The sequence below is a fragment of the Toxorhynchites rutilus genome, chromosome 2 (assembly GCF_029784135.1).
Source record: "Toxorhynchites rutilus septentrionalis strain SRP chromosome 2, ASM2978413v1, whole genome shotgun sequence".
In the NCBI taxonomy this organism is placed as follows: Eukaryota; Metazoa; Arthropoda; class Insecta; order Diptera; family Culicidae; genus Toxorhynchites; species Toxorhynchites rutilus.
This window is the reverse complement of record NC_073745.1, coordinates 295728649-295747964: the sequence shown is the minus strand read 5'-3', so window position 1 is coordinate 295747964 and position 19316 is coordinate 295728649. Positions and strand designations below refer to the sequence as shown.

Genomic DNA, 19316 nt, shown 5'->3' with positions numbered 1-19316 from the left:
ATTCTAAGATTATATTTGAAGGTGATAAAAGCGAATTGATTATCATAACTCCGTAGTTCTACGTCAACAATGTGGTCGTGTCCTGGACACCACTTTCTATGTATATTTTTTTCAAAAAATTGTAACTCGACATCCAGCGGTCTGAATGAAGTATGGTGTTCGACAAAGTTGTTGTATTAACACACTGTAAAAAAACTCAAATATTGAATTTAATATAAAACAAAATATACCAAAGCAGCTTCCCCGCGATGTTTCTTCATATATTTCGGTACTGTTTGGAACTGATAAGGGGTACAAACGAAGTGCTTCGAAATTTCGAAAATAATGAAAGTATGGCGCCAACGCATTTGTATTTTTACTGTGTTTCAATACAAATTCTTACCAGTGCCGATACACGAATATGATGTCCGTGTTTGGGAGGTGCTGCGATATTCATCTTGTTTACCACATGCACATTTTCGTAGATTTCGGATTTCTTAAGTTCATTCAGCTGCACATGCTGTAAGTTAAACAGGCCCGTTCAGATTGTTTTGAAACATTTGATAATTTCCCAAAGTTTGCGTTAGCTTCACTACTATGATACACAAATTTAAAAAAAAGTTCTGGAAGTTTGACATTTTTGCTCATACGTTGCGAATTCGGCCATTAAATGAATTTTCTAATTTCATACGTCAGTTTGACGGCGATTTCATTTTTTTTAGTTGTCAGTTTTACGTTTTTAGTAACATTCCAAAATCTAGAGAAAAAAATCAAGAAAGGATTTTAATAAGGAGCTTTCATTATCATGAACATCTTTGAAACATTTTTTGTATTTATTTTTTTGGTTTTTTATTTTTTTTTTCAAGGAATTGCTGTATTCTAAAGTTAAAAAAATCGATCTTTAAAAAAACGTTTTAAAGAATCTTTCTCTAAGTTATATTCATTAATGAATGATAAAGTTCATTGATTTCGAGGATTGTGAAAAATACGCAATGATTAGCACTACAATTAGAGAAAAAAACTAGCTTCCGACACACCGTCTTGCGACCATATAAAATAATCATAGCTACTCTCGCACTCAATCATTCTGTTCGTAGTCGATAGTTTACTACAGTCGAGATCAGACCGGAATAACATCATATCATGGAGCCGACGACTTCACCCCATGCTAATCGGGGGACAGCACCGATACCCTGGGCGTTGTGCACTTTTTGTGTGTTTGTCTCGTTTTTGGGCACGGCTGATTCGGCGAAAATCCTGTGTATCTTCCCGACCCCCAGTCGATCACATGTGATCATTGGACAAAATTTGCTCAAAGGATTAGCCGAGCGTGGTCATCAGGTAGGTGCGTGAATTGATTGTTTTCGTGAGTTGAAAATGGTTTTTGTTTCAGGTCACAATGGTCAGTGCCTTCAAGCTGCCGAAGCCGGTGAAAAACTATCGCGAAGTAACCATTCCGGGAGAGGATTACGCTAGTGAATTGACGAAGAAATTTCTTCTGGGAGTAAACAATCCACTCAAAACACTCCCAGTGATGATGCAGAAGACGATGGAATCGGCCAACAACACCATAAACCATCCCCAGTTTCTGGAACTTAAGAAAGAGAAATTCGATCTAGTCATCGTTGGGATCTTCGTCGTGGATTACGTTCTTGGTTTAGGTCCCCATTTCGATGCCCCCACGGTGGCGATTTGGAGCTCTGGGCTCTCCAAAATTACAGCCGATCTGGTCGGCAACCCAAGGTCGATATCCACGGTACCAAGTGCGATGCTCGGTCGGCAGGATTCAATGAGTTTCATGCCTCGGTTGAAAAATTTCCTGGTCAGCATGGCGGAGAATGTGTTCGTACTTTTTTCGACCTACAAGCAACGAGTTTACTACAATTGGAACTTCCCATCCGATCGCTATCCAAGTTACGACGACGTTCGGAAGAATGTGTCACTACTGCTGCTCAACACGCACTATTCGCAGGCCGGTCCAAGACCATATCTGCCGAACGTCGTCGAGGTGGGTGGTCTACAAATTAAAGCCAAGCCTGATCTACTGCCGCGCGACATTCAGGAGTGGTTGGACGGAGCAGAGCATGGTGCCGTATATTTCTGTCTGGGGTCAAACCTCAAATCGACAGATCTTCCAGCAGAGAAGTTGGAAGTGTTCGTGAAAAGTCTGGGGAAGTTGAAACAACGAGTTCTTTGGAAGTGGGAATCAGGCAGCATCCCGAATCAACCTTCGAACGTTATGACCCAGAAGTGGCTTCCACAGGATGATATTCTAGCTCACAAAAACGTAGTCCTGTTCATATCACACGGGGGTCTAGGAGGAATGGCCGAAGCACGGTACCACGGAGTGCCGGTGCTCGGAATTCCAATCTTCGCCGAGCAGTCCGGCAATGTAATTGGAATGGTGCGAGAAGGTCTAGGACTTGGGGTGGACTATGCGACACTTGCTGAGAAGTCCTTCACCGAGTCGCTCAATGAGGTGTTGACTAATTCGAGGTTCCGCCAGAAGGCTAAGGAAACTTCCGTTATCTATCGGGATCGACCCCAAACGGCACTGGACTTAGCATGCTACTGGGTTGAGTACGTGATCCGGCACAAGGGAGCACCCCATCTACATTATCAGGGAGCGGAGTTGAACTTTATTCAAAAACAAATGTTGGACGTTATTGTGGTCCTACTTTTGGGTGCGTATGTTGTGTTCAAAATACTTAAATTTTTAGTCGTAGGTATAAGAAAACTGATTCGCCGCATACAGAGGAAGCAAAAATTGAATTGAGAATTTAAGAAATATAGAAAAATGTTCCACAATTTGATTTGATACAGAGAGAAACAAAAAAGCCCTGTACTTACCTCCTGTAGAGCCTTCTTGTCGATCGTCTTTGTACTCTGCAACGTCCGGATAACGTTTTTCGCCCCGTCGACGACCGCTGCCTCGATCCGCAACCGATGCCGCAGCTCGTCGATGCGGTCCTCCAGCGAACCTTCCAGCTCGCGCGGTTTGATTTCACCGTTTTCCTCGGACACCTTGTTGTTGAGCTTGTTCTGGCGAACCTTCAGTATCCGCAACCGGAGGAATTCGATCTTTGCTTTGGAATCGGCCAGCATCTGGTGTGCCTCGGCCAGTAGCTTCTTGTCGCGACCGTGATGGCCGCTGGAGATCGACTGAATCATATTCTCGGCCCCGTTCTTCACCTTGGTCTCTATGCTGAGCTGCTTTTCCAACGAGGTGAGCAATTTATCGTTTGGGGTCAACTCCGGTCCACTCGGGGTCACTGGCGATGGGATCATGTCTGTGGGTAGAAAGTGAAAGGATAGGGAAAAGAGTTAGAATTAAGGAATTAGCTCTTAAGTACAAATATCGTAATATCGAATATTTCAACGGAAGTTTAGATTTCTTATTTGGGCTGGTAATTTAATCTGGAGTCCAAATATGACATAAGCGTATTTTTGGATAGAAATTCGGGACAGTGTCTCATTATTTAGGAGCTGGATCCGATTTTTATTTTCGATAGCTTTTTTAACAAGGCGGTATGAATTCTTTGAACCTGAAGTTGAATTTGGAATGAGAATCAATATCTGAAAAATGGAACGACATTTTGAATCTGGAATTTTGTGTTGTGAATATGAGAATCTAAATTCAGGATCTCGACCTCTAATCCATGAAATTAGAAATCGAAAATCAGAAATCAAAGATCCGAAATTAGAAATCAGAAATCAGAAATCGAAAATCAAAAATCGGAAATCAGAAATCAGAAATTAGAAATCTGATGTTTGAAACTTAAAATCTGAGTGAAAAATCTAGAATATCCCGGATTGTAACTTGTATTGTAAATACACCTACAATTTAATTTTCACAATTTTTAGAAATCCGAAAACCCCACATTTTGTAAGTATGTGCGTGTAGAATAGTTCTTTCATTTTGACTTTAACGTTTGCTCTTCAGTCTATGTTCAGTTCAGCTCAGACTATGAAACTATCCAAATTTCCCACGAAACACCTAATTTAGCAGACACTCCACACCTGCGGTTGGAAAGCGTCATTTTCATCGTCCCCGGACCACCAACCAGGATATATTCGTCAAGGAATACCTGGAGGAACGTCTGCTGCCGTTCCCTCCATAAACTCGACAAACCCGTTCTGTTTTGGCCAAAGGAAGACAATGGAATGGTTTGCCGAAGAGAACGTGATGATGGTGTCCAATGACGCATTATAGGCAGGTTTGGGCTCAGGCACAAATCGCACTCAAATAAGCCTGACGTAAACATCACCGAAGCAAGCATTATTAATCTCCCATCACATTCACTCTCGAAAGATTCATACGTCAGGCACGATTCGGCTATCAAAGTCCTCGATTTTTACTTCATGTGATGGGAAGTAGACGCGATACTCCGATACCTTTCGGCAGCAATGGTTACAACGCACAATTTGGTCGGTATCTCACTTGAGAAATTTCACATATGGGAGTATATCTTGTCAGATTCTCTATTATCTGAATGATGTTAAGATGACTTTTTCCCTGGTTTGGTGTGGAAAACTAACCCACAGAGCAGTTACAGTCTGGGTAGCTCTCGACACTGTGAATTGAGACAATGGGCGGGGCTGTTGAGTGCTATATTCCGGGACGGGAGGTTTAAGGGGGTATTCTAGTCTAAAAACATAAACAAATCTATTTTTCCTTCATAAGAAGGAAGTTTAAACATGTAAGAAAATGCTCATGGAAGGATTTTTCGAAATTCTCATTATTTATCGAGTTATAACCTTTTAGTGACGCTGTTTCTACTTTAGTACGAAACTCAATCAAAACTTTTCTTTTATGGAAACACATCCTTTCATCGCATAAACCAACTTTTTTTTAATTTCACTATTTAAAATTAAAGTTTTTCTTCGTAAAAACGTGCATTTTCGATGATTTCTGTTACACAGTCTTAATCCAGCCAGCGAACAGTTAACAGTCTTTCTTATTGTTGGTGTGCGATGCGATTTTGTTCGCGACATCAATTCCGAGGTGGAAGTCTGATAGGATGATGCACCGCGTCAGTTTATATGCTGTCCGGTGAAGAGTGCTTAGTTATTTTTGCATCATACGCACATATTGTTACTGTTTTTGTGTTTTGTCAGAGATGGGTTGAACTGGATACTGTAATTTTGTGTTTTGTTCATGAGAAATGTGGAATAATGTTGGTGGTGAAACGAATAAATAATCGCCTGTGAACCAGTGCATTAGCTGCGAAAAAACCGCTGAGTTAGCTGATTGGTTGGATTAAAAAGCCTCTATAATACAATGGAGAATAACATTTTCGATGCATAATCATCGCGGTGCGTGCATCGACAGTGAGACAATGACTTGCGTATGATTCGCGCGAGGACAAGAATAAAATGAATGAATAATCATCGACTGCTTCTACAAGCCCACGTAAGTCATTCGCCTTTTTAAGGCCATCGATAAATTCTACTAAAGAACTCATACTTAAATTATGTGTTGTTAGAATAACTCAATTATGTTTGAAAGAATAAACAATCGATTTTATTAATAGATCTAGCCGACCCAGCGCACTTCGTCCCGCTCTAAATTTATCATTTGATTTGAGTAATTTCGAACATTCCCGTTTGAAATTGCTTTTGTACGATGTGCGATTCGCGATCGATAACAATCAGTTATTGAATGAAAAACTTTTCGAATTTAAATTGAAAGAATTTGAGCGAATCACATGTTCGCAGGGTTGCAACATATACAGATTATTCTGTATTTTACAGATTTTTCGCCAAATTTCAGATACAGAATTAAAAATTTTCAGCAAAGATACAGAATTTACAGATTTTTTTCAAATATAATTTTAAAAATTATTTTTTTTACAGTACATACATAGACACCAAAATTTATAAAAACGTTGAACGCAACGCAACGAGATGACTTTCGTTGGAGCAGCTGTTAGTCGGAATCTTAAGCGATTTGAAGAGCTTAGCTATTCTTTTCGTTCCAAGTTAAGTATGACAGGATGTAAGCTACGTTCACTCACGCGGTGGTTTTCATCTTCGAAAGTGGCTTTCTAACTCCAAAGACGTCCTAAAACGGGTCGGGGAAAGAAATCCTGGTTCAGAAAAATGCCTTCTGCTGGATAAGGCTAGCTCAACCGAGCGCGTGCTTGGGATGTACTGGCGTCCTGAGCAAGACGTCTTCACATACACCTACTCAGTGGGACAAGAGGAAGCACATCCTACGAAACGACAGATTTTGCGGGCCGTTATGAGCCTTTTCGACCCACTCGGACTACTCTCTCATTTCCTCGTTTTCGGAAAAATCATAATCCAGCAGATTTGGCGCGCGAAAACAGGGTGGGATGATCCGATACCGAAAGAGCTTTGTGAACGGTGGACTCAATGGACAGCAGAATTCAAGTATTTAGACCAGATTAGCATCCCACGTTGCTACTTCCCGCAAAGATCCGTGAAAGATATTTCGTCGTTGCAGCTGCATATCTTCGTAGATGCTGGGGAAGATGCGTATGCTTGCGTAGCATATTTACGGGCAGAGTTCTCCGAGAAAATTCAATGTGCAATCATTGGAGGGAAAACCAAGGTTGCTCCCCTCAAAACGCTTTCTATCCCGCGGCTGGAGCTCATGGCGGCAGTCATTGGAGTGAGATTGCGAAAGACCATTATGAATTTCCACTCACTCCCGATCGACAGATGTATATTCTGGAGCGACTCAAGGACAGTTCTGGCCTGGATCAATGCCAACCACTGCAGCTATCGGCAATTCGTTGCATGTCGTATTGGCGAAATCTTATCGAAGTCGAAGGTGGAAGAATGGCGTTGGGTTCCATCTAGAGAAAATGTAGCAGACGAAGCATCGAAGTGGGGCCGAGGACCCTGCCTATCAACAAGTGGCCGCTGGTTTACTGGGCCAGAATATCTTCTATTGCCGGAGGAACAATGGCCAGCGGACGTTAAGCCATTCTTAGAAACGACGACTGAGGAGATGAAATCGTGTTTAGTCCACCAGACAATAAATGGGGAGGTCGTCATTGATTGGTCACGGTTTTCCAAATGGCAACGTCTTTGGAGGACAATTGGGTACGTGCAACGATACGTGGAGAATTTTATGCTGAAAGCGAAAGGAAGGGAGCTGCAAGTTGGGCCATTAACGCAAGAAGAGCTTTACAATGCGGAAAAATGTCTGTGGCGGCAAATTCAACGGGAAAGCTATCCAGAGGAGATGAAAACGCTTAAAGCAGCTCAGAGCAAGCACCCGGATAAGCAGGCAAAGCTGCACGGTACGAGTAAACTCCGGAAGCTATCGCCATTTCTCGATACTGACGGAGTAATTCGTTTGGACACCAGAATTGTAGCGGCCACATGTGTATCCTACGATACCCGGTGTCCGATAGTGCTGCCAAAAGAGCACCCAGCAACTCAACTTCTAATTGAGTGGTACCATCGCAAATACCTACATGCAAACGCCGAAACCGTCGTCAATGAGGTGCGACAGCGATTTCATATCTCTAATCTCCGCACCATTGTACGACAGATCAAGAAGATTTGTTCACTCTGCAGAATCAGGAAAGCTGTTCCTGAAATACCACGAATGGCACCACTTCCAGCGGCCCGGCTGAGTGCGTACGAGCGTCCTTTCTCGTACGTCGGCCTCGATTATTTCGGCCCAACTCTCATACGTGTGAACCGAAGCGAGACAAAAAGGTGGATAGCACTATTTACGTGCCTCACCATCCGAGCAGTGCACCTCGAAGTTGTCCATTCTCTTTCCACAGAGTCATGTAAAATGGCCCTGAGGCGTTTTATAAACCGTCGTGGAGCACCGATTGAAATCCATAGCGATAGAGGCACCAATTTCGTGGGGACCAACAACGAGCTGCGCAGAGAGATGTCGAAGATTGATGACCAATTGGCAGAAGTTTTCAGTAACGCTCATACCAAGTGGGTATTCAATCCGCCCGGAACTCCACACATGGGCGGATCGTGGGAGAGACTAGTGAGATCAGTGAAAATAGCACTGGCTGCCATGTACACTACTAGAACTCCGAACGAAGAAACACTCATTACGCTGGTAGTTGAGGCCGAATGCGTGGTGAATTCACGACCATTGACATTCATTCCGTTGGAGGTAGAACAGCAGGAAGCTCTAACTCCCAATCACTTTTTGCTCCTGAGCTCTAGCGGCGTGGTTCAACGACCACAAGCATTGGCGGAGTCTGAATCTGCCTGTAGAAGTAATTGGAATCTGGGACGGGTGATGTTGGACCAATTTTGGCGTAGATGGGTCCGGGAATACCTTCCCACTCTTACGCGCCGATCCAAGTGGTTCGATGACGTGAAGCCCATTTGCATTGGTGATCTGGTGATCGTGGTCGAAGATGGCATCCGGAATGGTTGGACACGAGGACGGGTACTGGAGGTCATCGCTGGCCAAGACGGCCGAATTCGACAAGCCATGGTGCAGACAGCCTCGGGTCTAGTACGGCGACCAGTAGCTAAGCTGGCGCGATTGGATTTAAAGCAGAGTAAAACTGGTCTTGAGGTCTCTGACCAGTCTTACGGGTCGGGGAAATGTAACCGAGATTTACACTAACTACGGTTCGAGAATTGTAAGCCCCTTGGTCGTAGCGGAACGCGATTACGATGCGTTTTATCTGTCAACGCATGACGGAGCGCAATATGAGAAAACAAAGAAAGTCTCATTCTATAGCACGAGGTAGTGAACTGAGTACGCAAAAATATTAAAATTATACATTGGCTAAAATATTAGTGTACATTTATCACGATTTTCCAAGTGAGTCATTATATCGCAAGTTAAATTATTGAATTTAAATTGAAACATATCTATATAATGAATTACAGAATATTTATATTTATATTAATTCATATTGATTTGTGGATATAACCTAAAAGGGAGGATAGTATTAATGTAAGTGGATATAAAATAAGTATAATCCTTGAACTACAATAAATATTATAGCTTTTAGCACTATTATCACCAAGAACGCACGGTCTTTGATTGCTTAAAAGGATATTTACTCCCGTTCCAACAATAATCAATCCGCCAATCGTATATTGACTCATTTAAACAATCCTATGGCTAAACCGATTATGCTGTTCCTAAACTTTGTTCTACCGCTCATGAATAATGTTACTTTTCAATCAGGATGTTCTGAATTTTGCGAACTTTCTAATTAGACAAGAATGTAATTGTTGATCATGTTGGGTAACATATGTGTGGGAAGCTACGTGCAACGATTCAGCATAAGCGAACCTTGTTGTGTACGATTTAGAAGACTGTCTGAAGAAGTCCGAGGATGTTTACGTCGATGCAGGAGAAGCTGAAGATTGCATGCAGCTAGAAAGCTGACCTTCAAATCATCTTGTCTTGATTTTTATATTGAACTCGTGAAACAGATTTCAAAGCGATTTAATTTCAGCGATCCAGTTATCAAAACTGCGGTCTTAATAAACCCTCCAAATTTCGTCAAGCTACCAAACCAAAAATTGGTCATAATTCTCAATCCTAGTGCAAGACAGCGGTACTCAACCTTTTTTTCATATGGGCCACAAACACGTGTTAGTTATGGTGTCGCGGGCCACAAACAAATAAAGAAGAGTTCCTCTAGGAACGTGAGTGCCATTGAAGATCAAGAAGAAGAAGAAGAAGAATTAATGAATGCTTCCTCCGTGTGAGCAGCGCGAACGTTTTGAAGCAATTTGAGTAGATTGTCAAATTAATTCTAAACATTAACATGTACTGTGGATTGCTCGCTGTCCAGAGCACTACATGCAAATCGACGCACAAAGTTACATCATACTGTGCGATATCTATCTTTCATTCTTGATTAAAATCGAGCAAAAACGCTGTGTGTATCAACATTAGGAAAACTGCTGCCTGATAGCTGGAGCGAGACGAGACGAGACGAGCGAAATGACCAATTTGGAAAACTAAACTAAACACTCGACCTTGAGAAAGGTTCTGAAAGCCCCGCTGTCGTCTGGTCGCTAGTTGACTGATGAATTGCGGAAACTGTTATTTGATATCGCGAATGACTTGATTATACTCAATGAATAGACGGAGCTTAGATTGCAATATTTTCTCTATTAACATTGTCCGATTTAGGCTCGTCTGATTATGTATAATGAATCGATTTTTTTTTGTTGAGAATTTACGAATCGATCGAAATGCAAACCATCAGAATCCATTCAGAGCTAAAATAATGATTAACGTTAAAACTATTTTAAAAAAAACTTTGGATTGATTTCATATTTATATTTTCATACCCATATTTTCATTTTTATTCTCTAACGTCGACAGGATTGGGACAACTAGCTAATGCGTAAATGTGTGAATAATAATAATGTGTAGTGCCTCAAACTCCATTATTCGCATCTCATGTTAATGATTTCTTAAGTTTTCGTGATTGTTACACATACAAAATGGTAACGAGCCGCAGATAATGAGTGAAATAAAACAAAAAATCTAAAACAAAAAAAAATTTCCAGTTAACAGTAATGGAGAGGCGAACAGTATACGTCTTGCTACTTCATGCTATCGACGAGGCATGTTTTCTCCCTATTAAACAGGCTCTTTACTGTCAAGTTCATTTGCTTTAAGTCTTGAAAAAGACCGTTTAGAAGTTTGTCAAGGGAAGGTTCTTGGATTGAACCTACGATCGTTAGTTTAGTAAGCGAACGCGCAACCAATCGGCTTCGAAAACACTCTTTGAAAACTTAGTGTAGCATTTGTTAGATCGCATTTAGAATCTCTGAAGAGTGATCCTGCAATTTGGAAACTCAATTTGGGCTCTAGGATGTGGAGTCTGAATAAGAATTAGAATAAGGTTTTCAGAACATGGCATCGGAACCTAACTGTTAGAATCAAAAACTAGAAGTGGGATATATCTGTGATATAACCGCAAGGTGGACGTAGGACTACCGCTGGCTTGGCAATCGTTTGTTAGAAATTGCATCTGAATTAATTCTCAATGAATGAATATTTAGAAAGTGTGAGTGAATAAGTACAGTAGAACCCCGATTATCCGCGGAATAGTCTGGCAAAGTCAGCGCGGATAACGCAATAAAGTACCAAAAATGAGGTATCAATACAGAAATCATTAAAGTATCCATCTACAAGATCGTGTATATCCGTAGTCAGATATTGTGAAAGCTATGACCAAAACAAAATAGCAAAGAGTCTACCCCTCACTGACGAATTTCGAGAAGACCACGATAATTACTATGAAACTCGCTTTCGAGGATAAACTGCACCGCGGTTCTCTAACTATCTATCTTTCCAATGAGGTCGTTATCAACCATTTTGTTCAGTTGGTTAGGAGGTATTAACGCTCAAAATCTTGTTGATCCGGCGTAACGATCTCGTTTTCGAAACTTTGAACTAGCACCACAGTATAGAAATGAAAGACATAGTCGTACGTCCGTATTTCTTTTTGGTAACCTTTTCGAACCTTTCAATTATACAGATCTTCTTATTAAACTCGAAAGGTTTCCAACAAAGAAATCTATACGTCAAGTATTAACCCTGTGTGGTCGTTTGTCCGCCCTCAGCCACCACAGCAAGAAACCATGCTAATCTTATATTTTGCTCAACCAAGTATAAGCTTATGCTTCTCCAAAACGAAGCTTGATGTCTAGTGAACCTGTTCACAAATCAATACGGTGCTCCTATGAGTAATAGATAACGGAACTCAGTATCAAACAGAGTAGTCACCCACACAAGACAACGCACAGTGCGTTGAATGCATAGGAATGTAGGACAAAAATCATAACAGCAGAATTTAGCCATGTAATACTTTGGTGTGATGGAAAAGAGTGTTCATAAGTATCAGAACTACTGTTTGCATAAATGTCTCATGTTATTTGAATAATCGCATGAGTGTCTCAAGCGGTAAAATCTTTGTTCATCTATAATAAAAAGTTTTGATCATTTCGGATCAAAGAAATTATTATTTGATTAACTACTGGTTTAAATCATGTTGAAGTAGTTGTTTTGAAAGAGTAGAATAATTTTTTGCATCAGTGTCTTATGTCATCTGAATAATCTCATGTAGAAAAATCTCTGTTGAAGTGAAAAGTGCTGATTTTTTCGAATACACATTGCTGGCATTAAGTACACATTTATTGTATCAATGATAAAAGTGTTTAATATTCAACGAATAAAAATAAAAATATGTGTTGATTATACTTCATATGATTGACTCTTGGAGACTGTTTCGAAAGATTTTGACACGGAGAACAATTATAAAATATAAGTCCCAAAAGGTCGATTTTCGGCCAAAAATTTTTTTTCGAGATGACGTCAGATCTCGACGTTTCATGCATTTTCAAGTCATTTGACTTAAAAAAAAAACGATTTTCCAAACATCCTTGGAAGATTTTCGAGGATCAGAAAATCAAAACATTGAGCGCTTTGAGGCACCCCTAAATCATGTCCGATCGAGCTGAAACTTTGCACAGATCATTTTTATGGCCAATAAATATAATGAACATGGTCGGTTTTTGAAATTCGATGATGAAATTTTTCCCATGCATCCATTACCACCCTAATATACAGGGTTTTCCAACTTTCGTGTATAGATCACGTTGGCCATGCTTCACTGTCAATTTTTCGTAAATTTGGAAAAATGTCGTCGAACGAAAAAGAGCGTCGTGAATTAATCCTGTGCACTCATTTCGAGAATCCGGAGTTGTCACATCGGGACATCGGTAAGATGCTGGGAATCGTCCAATCCACGGTCAGCAGAGTACTAAAACGATACTTCGAGAACCTAACCATCGACCGGAAGGTGAAGAACGGCAAAAATGGATGCTCCGTCAGTGAAAAAGATCACAAGCGCGTAGTTAAGCAGTTTAGACGTGATCCGAGAAGTTCGGTCCGGGATGTCGCCGATAAGCTGAATTTGTCAAGTTCATTCGTCCAGCGGACCAAGCAGCGGGAGGGCCTGCGTACATACAAGGTTCAGAAGGCTCCTAACCGCGACGAAAGGCAAAACATGGTGGGGAAGACGCGAGCCCGGAAGCTGTACACCGAAATGCTGACGAAGCCGCATTGCCTGGTAATGGACGACGAAACCTACGTCAAAGCGGACTTTCGTCAGCTGCCGGGCCTGTTGTTCTTCTCCGCAGAGGACAAATTCAGCGTTCCGGAGGAGATTCGCAAGCAGAAACTATCCAAGTTTGCCAAAAAGTACATGGTGTGGCAAGCGATCTGCTCTTGCGGAAAGCAGAGCGCCCCCTTCGTGATAAACGGCATGGTAAACGGGCAGGTTTACTTTAAGGAGTGCCTACAGAAGCGCTTACTACCACTATTGAAGCAGCACGAGGGCCCGACCATCTTCTGGCCGGATCTCGCTTCGTGCCACTATTCAAAGGACGTGTTGGAGTGGTACGAAGCCAACGGGGTCACCTTCGTGCCAAAGGAAATGAACCCGCCCAACGCGCCGGAGCTTCGCCCAATAGAGAAATATTGGGCGATTATGAAGCAGGCCCTCCGGAAGAACCCAAAAGTTGTCAAATCGGAGGCGAACTTCAAGAGAAAATGGATTTCTGTTAAAAAAAACTACAACCTGACGTTGTACAGAACCTTATGGACGGGGTAAAGAGGAAGGTGCGAGCATACGGGCTTGGGCTCGAAGTATGAATAAAAAGAAAATGCCAAAAGTTGTTTAATAGTTTTTATTTTACTGTCTAAAATTTTCAAAAGGATCGGTCTACTGGGCGAATTTCTACAGCGTTTTTTCCGTGATGCAATTTGATGTGACACACCCTTTAGACACGATCTTTCGCATAACCCCACAAAAAAAATTCTAGCGGGTTCAAATCGCATGATCTGGACGGCCAATTGGCTGCACCAAAACGCGAAATTATGCGTCCCTCAAATTTCGTTCGCAATATGGCCATGTTCGGTCGTGTTGTGTGGCACGTGGCGCCGTCCTGCTGAAACCACATGTCATCCGTATCCATATCTTCAATTTGTGGCAAAAGAAAAATCGTTTAACATGCGGCCATAGCGCTCACCATTCACAGTTACTCCACCAGACCATAATGCGCACCAAACAGTGACTTTTGGCGGATGCAATGGCCTCTCAACAATCACGTGTGGATTTTCTAAGCCCCCTATACGGAAATTTTGGGTGTTCACATAGCCACCGAGCTCGAAATGTGCCTCATTGCTGGAGAAAATTTGACGCATTTTGCAGAAAATTCAGCATTTTGCTGCTGTTGTTCGTTCACCCAATCGACGTATGCCCGACGCATTCCATGGTCACCACGCTCTAATTTTTGTACCAGTTGGACTTTACATGGATGTAGGTGCAAGTCCAAATGCAAAATTTACCAATTGCTGAGCACACAGTGGAATCGAAACATTCGGGTCATCCTCCACACTGGCAGCAACAGCAGCAATATTTTCGGCCGAACGCACATTACGATGATGCACAGGTCTCACAATATCCGCTACGGATCCAGTTTGTTCGAATTTACGCACTACATTAGCGATTGTGTGCTCTGTAGGCCGTCCATGACGACCAAAATCCGTCCGTAACGCTCGAAAAACATTTGCCGCTTTTTCATCATTTTTATAGTATAATTTAACAAAATTAACACGTTGTGCGATGCTTAAACGATCCATATTGTAAAATGGCAGACATTCAACTAACGATATGACGTTTTGGTTGACAGCTATGGGCTGCGCAGGGCTGTATACTTTTGGAAGCCCGCAATGGAAAACCCTGTACAGTCAACTCTCCCTAACTCTATATCCAAGGGACCATCGAGTTAGGGAGGTATCGAGTTAGGGAAAATATCGAAATACAGATCATCGAATTGGGGAGAGTTGACTGTATATAGTTCACAAAAAAAATAAAAAAATGTAAGGGCTTGTATCTAAGACACCACCGCATATTTTCAACGTAGAACTACGCAATTATATTGTGCAATCCACTTGTTTACCACTTCGAATATTATTTTAGAATGCATCGAAATTTTTGTAATAGATTATGTTCTTCATTACAAATAAATTTGATGAACGTCCTTTTACGTTTGATATGTTGCCTAGGACTACCAAAATATGTGAAGGGAAGAATTGTCAAACTATCATTGTATTTTACATTTCCCTCTAAAATTATTGCACATCTCATGTTTACGTAGTTCTCGAAACGCAAAAGTTCATTCATCTCTAGTATCTGAAATTACGATTTTCCCAGGCTTCTCAGTTTATAAGTACGTTTTAGGAAAACATATTCCGGTCTGCACAACGACAAGCGAGTACAAAAGTACTCAACACCAGAAAATACCCCCGACTTGCATGTTTTGACGAAGCGATTTCCCCCAGGCACATTGATTTTGAAGTCCGTGTTAGGGAATCACAGCTCGGTGGAAACAACAATAACCTCGACTTGCATGTATATTTGCAAAGCGGATTTCCACAGGTACATCGATTTTGAAGTTGGTGTTGGGAAAACCGTAATTCGGGCCAGTCAAAACTTGGCAGTTAGGGCGTTTAGATAACGCTTGACATTTTACAGTTATTCAATTTTTCATCTCATGAAAAATAACATTTTATTAATCGTGATAGACACGTAGAAATATTTCCTATAAATTGATGCAAACATCTTTCCGATCTATTAGGAAATGTTCGAGTTATAAGCATTCGAAATACGGGTAGGGTTAGCACACAAATCGGCAGAACAAATGTATGGGAAAGTTCTTCCAGTTTTCATGAATTTAAACCGTTTAGAGATTAGCGAATTGTAATGTATAGCATATCAAACAAATCTTAGATAATTTCCGATCTGATTGGTATGCAAATCATGACAATTCGTTCACAGTGAAAATATTTATTAACGTTAACTTTAATTCATAAAAACGTGACCTGTTTTCTGATTTTCCACCCTTTCTGAAAGACGTAGTTCTACGTCAAAAAATTTTTTTTCATAATCTTGCATGTATCACTGCTTTTCAAGGAAAAAATATTCCGACCAGCACGACACCCATGCCGAAATTTAATACGACCGCAAAGGGTTAAATCAAAGAAGCACGTCTCACTGTTTGGCTTGCTAGATTTACGTCAGTAATGTTTGACTCTTGTGAACAATGTCTTATTCGAACTGAAAAAGCCCCAATTATTATCCAACTACCACGTGAAACGAAAAAAAAAGTCTGACAAAAAAGTCAGGAAACGTTTGCCTCACATCACACACACACACCTGTGCCACGGATTTCAATTTCCTTATCATCCACATTACAACATAATCTCCCATTTCAATTACGCCACCAATTATCCATGGTCGATTGCCGGCGCCAATGGTGCACATTTTCCCACCAAATTCCTCTCCAGAGTGTATGTGTGTGTATTTGAATGCTTCTATGCTTGTACCAGAAACAATGGAAAGCTGAGTTGCATAACATACCACCGCCCGTTTTGCTTTTTGAGACAACTAGGTTTTGTTCGCGCAACACTGGGTCCAGAGCATAGAACCAAGAGTGTGAATGAAGAGAGAAAAGCACAATAGCAGCATTCCGGTGAACAGCTTCCATTCAGGTGTGCAACTGTTCCCCGAACTGTTCCCATGCCGTTCCGATGGCTCAATTATATCACTCAATTGATGGTCGAGAAATATGTTCCCGTATTTTTGTTTTTCTCGCAGAGACTTCTTCGAATTTCCGTTTGGAATTTGTGACGGTTTTGTTAACGAGGTCACTTAAATTGGGCTAGTTTACAAAACTACATTTTGAGGTGAACATTGGCATTGTTGGGTTAATAATAGACTGCGTAATTTGAGGGGGTGGTGGACCTGCTCGTGGGAAAATCTCACGTTAAACTTGCGAGATTTTACGAATTGTGAGGCAGCCTTCGACGGGTTCGCATCTCGCACGGAATATTGAAATCCATCACGCGCTCCACATTACTCAAATATGGTGGCGTCAGAATGTGGGATACCAATTCTATACTGAGTGGCTGATGTGAACATAAAATTCAACAAGAAATGGTCGGTAATTTAAACTGTTTACAGTGTGCGAATGAGCTCAGTTTCACGGCGTATTAATCTTTAGGTCACGGTGTCGCTTGCTGCTGTCTGAAGGTATTTTATCAAGACTGCTCGATTTAACAATTCGTGAAACAAGCTTATTAATAATTGCTTGCGTCTTTCATTTTCTGCTCCCATCTCGCCAATTGCTTCCCCCCTTTGAGATGACAAATGACAATAAGAGGAATCAATCATAATGTGTCAGTTCGTCGACCTTGCCGCGGCTGCCTTCGATATGGGTGGTTTTGCACCGTTAACACTCCCACTCCCACTCATTCGCCATTCACAGCTCTGAATTTAAATTGACTGAATCGCGCCCAACAACAAATACACCGCCGCTGGATCGCGACCGCCTCGTAAAGGAAATACGATCAATTGCAAAAGAGCGGAACGCGCGTGAAAACCGAACAATGCGATTTTTCAATTTCTACTTTATACAAACGTTCTTCGCTGGGATTCATATTGGTGTTCGACAGAGATGCCAGATCTACAGAGTTAACCGTGTATCAACGTGATTTGTTCAATATGTACGGTAACGCACATGATCCGTACCGAAAATTTACGGAATTTGGTACAATCTCAAGGGATTTATAAGGGCTTTTGTTTCCGGTGTATGATATTTCGCTCCCTTCAGAAATAACTGCTGATCAAGTGCTAGCACCAGTCATCAGCCTTAGAAATGGGTCAATATTGTTGCAAATCAGCAGCGATTTACAGATGAACATTCGGTCCTTAACTCGAGGTAATGGAACAGTGCAAGCAAGCCGGTCAGCTTCGATCATTACTGCGATTTTATCGAAATTTTCGACAACGGGCCTGTCTTTGCGATGCATTGTAATACTTGAATTGAATCGACGAAACCAAAATTGAACATGACTGTTTCAGTATCGAAACCATAAACACTATTCACAATTTTAGCAATTTTTTTTATTCACAATTTATTTCGCTTGTATCGAAGAACAATAGCCGAACTTTCTTTCATTTTGACACCCTATAGATCACAAACGAACAAAAAAAAAAACAAAAATTCATTATTGATTATTTCTAATACAAAAATTTCAACCTATAATTTTTTTACTGGAAATGTTGCATTTCAACGAACGAAATGTTATTTTCGCAAAAAAATACATATTTAACAAAGTATAATTTGTATGGGTTGCTGCAAACGCTGTCAATCCTCATTGCGTGCTGGAGCATTTACTGCAAATTAAAAACATTGATACAATTTCAAGTCAATTCAGTGAGTTTGATTATTTACGTACAATATAACTTTTTATTTCGCAGGGAATGAAAAATCACAGAAACTCTTAAAATAGAAAGTCTTCGAAGTCACACGGAAAAAAAACTGGCATCTCTGGTGTGTGTTTATTGTTGCTGTTGTTGTTTTATATATACACGAAGATCCCGTTCCCGCTGCTCGCTCGCCATGCGTTCAATTCCAGAGAAAAAATAATATTCAATAAAAATAAAATCGGTGGCTCACAGAGAATTTTTGCTCCACGCGCGGGGAGGAATATCGCTTATAGTTTCCATTGGCCGATTTTATGCCATTACCGGCTGACGACCGCACGTTGGTTTCTCTTGATGAACATGCAATGAAAGGATGGAGCTTACATTTTTGACCATACACGATTACAACGCTCAATCTCTAATTCGGAATAAATTAAAAATTTCATATTTAGATTCAAGATTCAGACGCCTTGCGGTCTGCAGAAATGTTATGAAAAATTAGAAGCTCTCAGTTCAACACTATTTAATGGGGGTCTCCGTAGCCACATTGGTTGCGCGTTCGCTTAGTAAGCGATCGATCGTGAGTTCAAAACTCAGGGCCCTCATTGACCATCTTTGTGTGGTTACAGAATAGCTACGTCCACGCAACAGTCATCAGCGATGGAGATCGATCCACGATCGAATAAAGATCGATTCGTCCATACAACTGCTCTGCTCTGCAAGAAACATCGGGCTGCTGTTCTATAAATAACTCAACAATGATCAACAACTGTATCCGCTGCCCGGTCTAACTGGATAATGAAAGAACAGATAGAAAACTCATACGCCTAAATGGCTACTGTGTAAATGTGTACCATATGCAATGGTATAGTAGGGAATAGTCTAACGCCGAAAAATGGCAACTGTGTAATGTGCTAATTATAGATACGATAAACATGTGACATGTACACGATTAAAATTCGGCTCTGTTACAGCTAAAATGCTAATGAGTCTAAAATAAACAAAAGGGATAAAAAAAACACTATTTAAATGAATGAATAATTTATAATTTTCATTATTGCA

The 19316-nt window shown here is 41.0% G+C and overlaps 3 protein-coding genes across 8 annotated transcripts in view; 2 read left to right on the top strand and 1 right to left on the bottom strand.

Moving 5' to 3' along the window:
- Positions 1-19316, bottom strand: part of LOC129770691 (serine/threonine-protein kinase N) — a 222466-nt gene that overhangs the window by 68138 nt on the left and 135012 nt on the right. For all 6 annotated transcript variants that reach the window (XM_055773669.1, XM_055773665.1, XM_055773668.1 and 3 more), the window contains one exon: positions 2830-3269. In XM_055773669.1, coding sequence (XP_055629644.1) covers positions 2830-3269 — 440 coding nt within the window. The remainder of the gene's footprint in view (positions 1-2829; positions 3270-19316) is intronic.
- LOC129770695 (UDP-glucosyltransferase 2-like) lies at positions 1073-2787 on the top strand. Its single transcript, XM_055773683.1, has 2 exons — positions 1073-1320; positions 1373-2787. Exons 1-2 carry the CDS (start codon positions 1123-1125, stop codon positions 2753-2755), a joined length of 1581 nt encoding a protein of 526 aa, XP_055629658.1. The 5' UTR covers positions 1073-1122; the 3' UTR covers positions 2756-2787.
- LOC129770693 (uncharacterized) lies at positions 6051-8981 on the top strand. The gene is made up of 2 exons (XM_055773672.1): positions 6051-8902; positions 8954-8981. The coding sequence occupies exon 1, from the start codon at positions 6128-6130 to the stop codon at positions 8564-8566; it is 2439 nt and encodes an 812-aa protein (XP_055629647.1). The 5' UTR covers positions 6051-6127; the 3' UTR covers positions 8567-8902; positions 8954-8981.

Excerpts from the sequence above, each read along its gene's own strand:
- LOC129770693 (XM_055773672.1), top strand. The coding sequence starts at position 6,128 with ATGTACTGGCGTCCTGAGCAAGACGTCTTCACATACACCTACTCAGTG.
- LOC129770695 (XM_055773683.1), top strand. The coding sequence starts at position 1,123 with ATGGAGCCGACGACTTCACCCCATGCTAATCGGGGGACAGCACCGATA. Across the intron at positions 1,321-1,372 it reads TAGCCGAGCGTGGTCATCAG|GTCACAATGGTCAGTGCCTT; the intron begins GTAGGTGCGTGA and ends TTTTTGTTTCAG.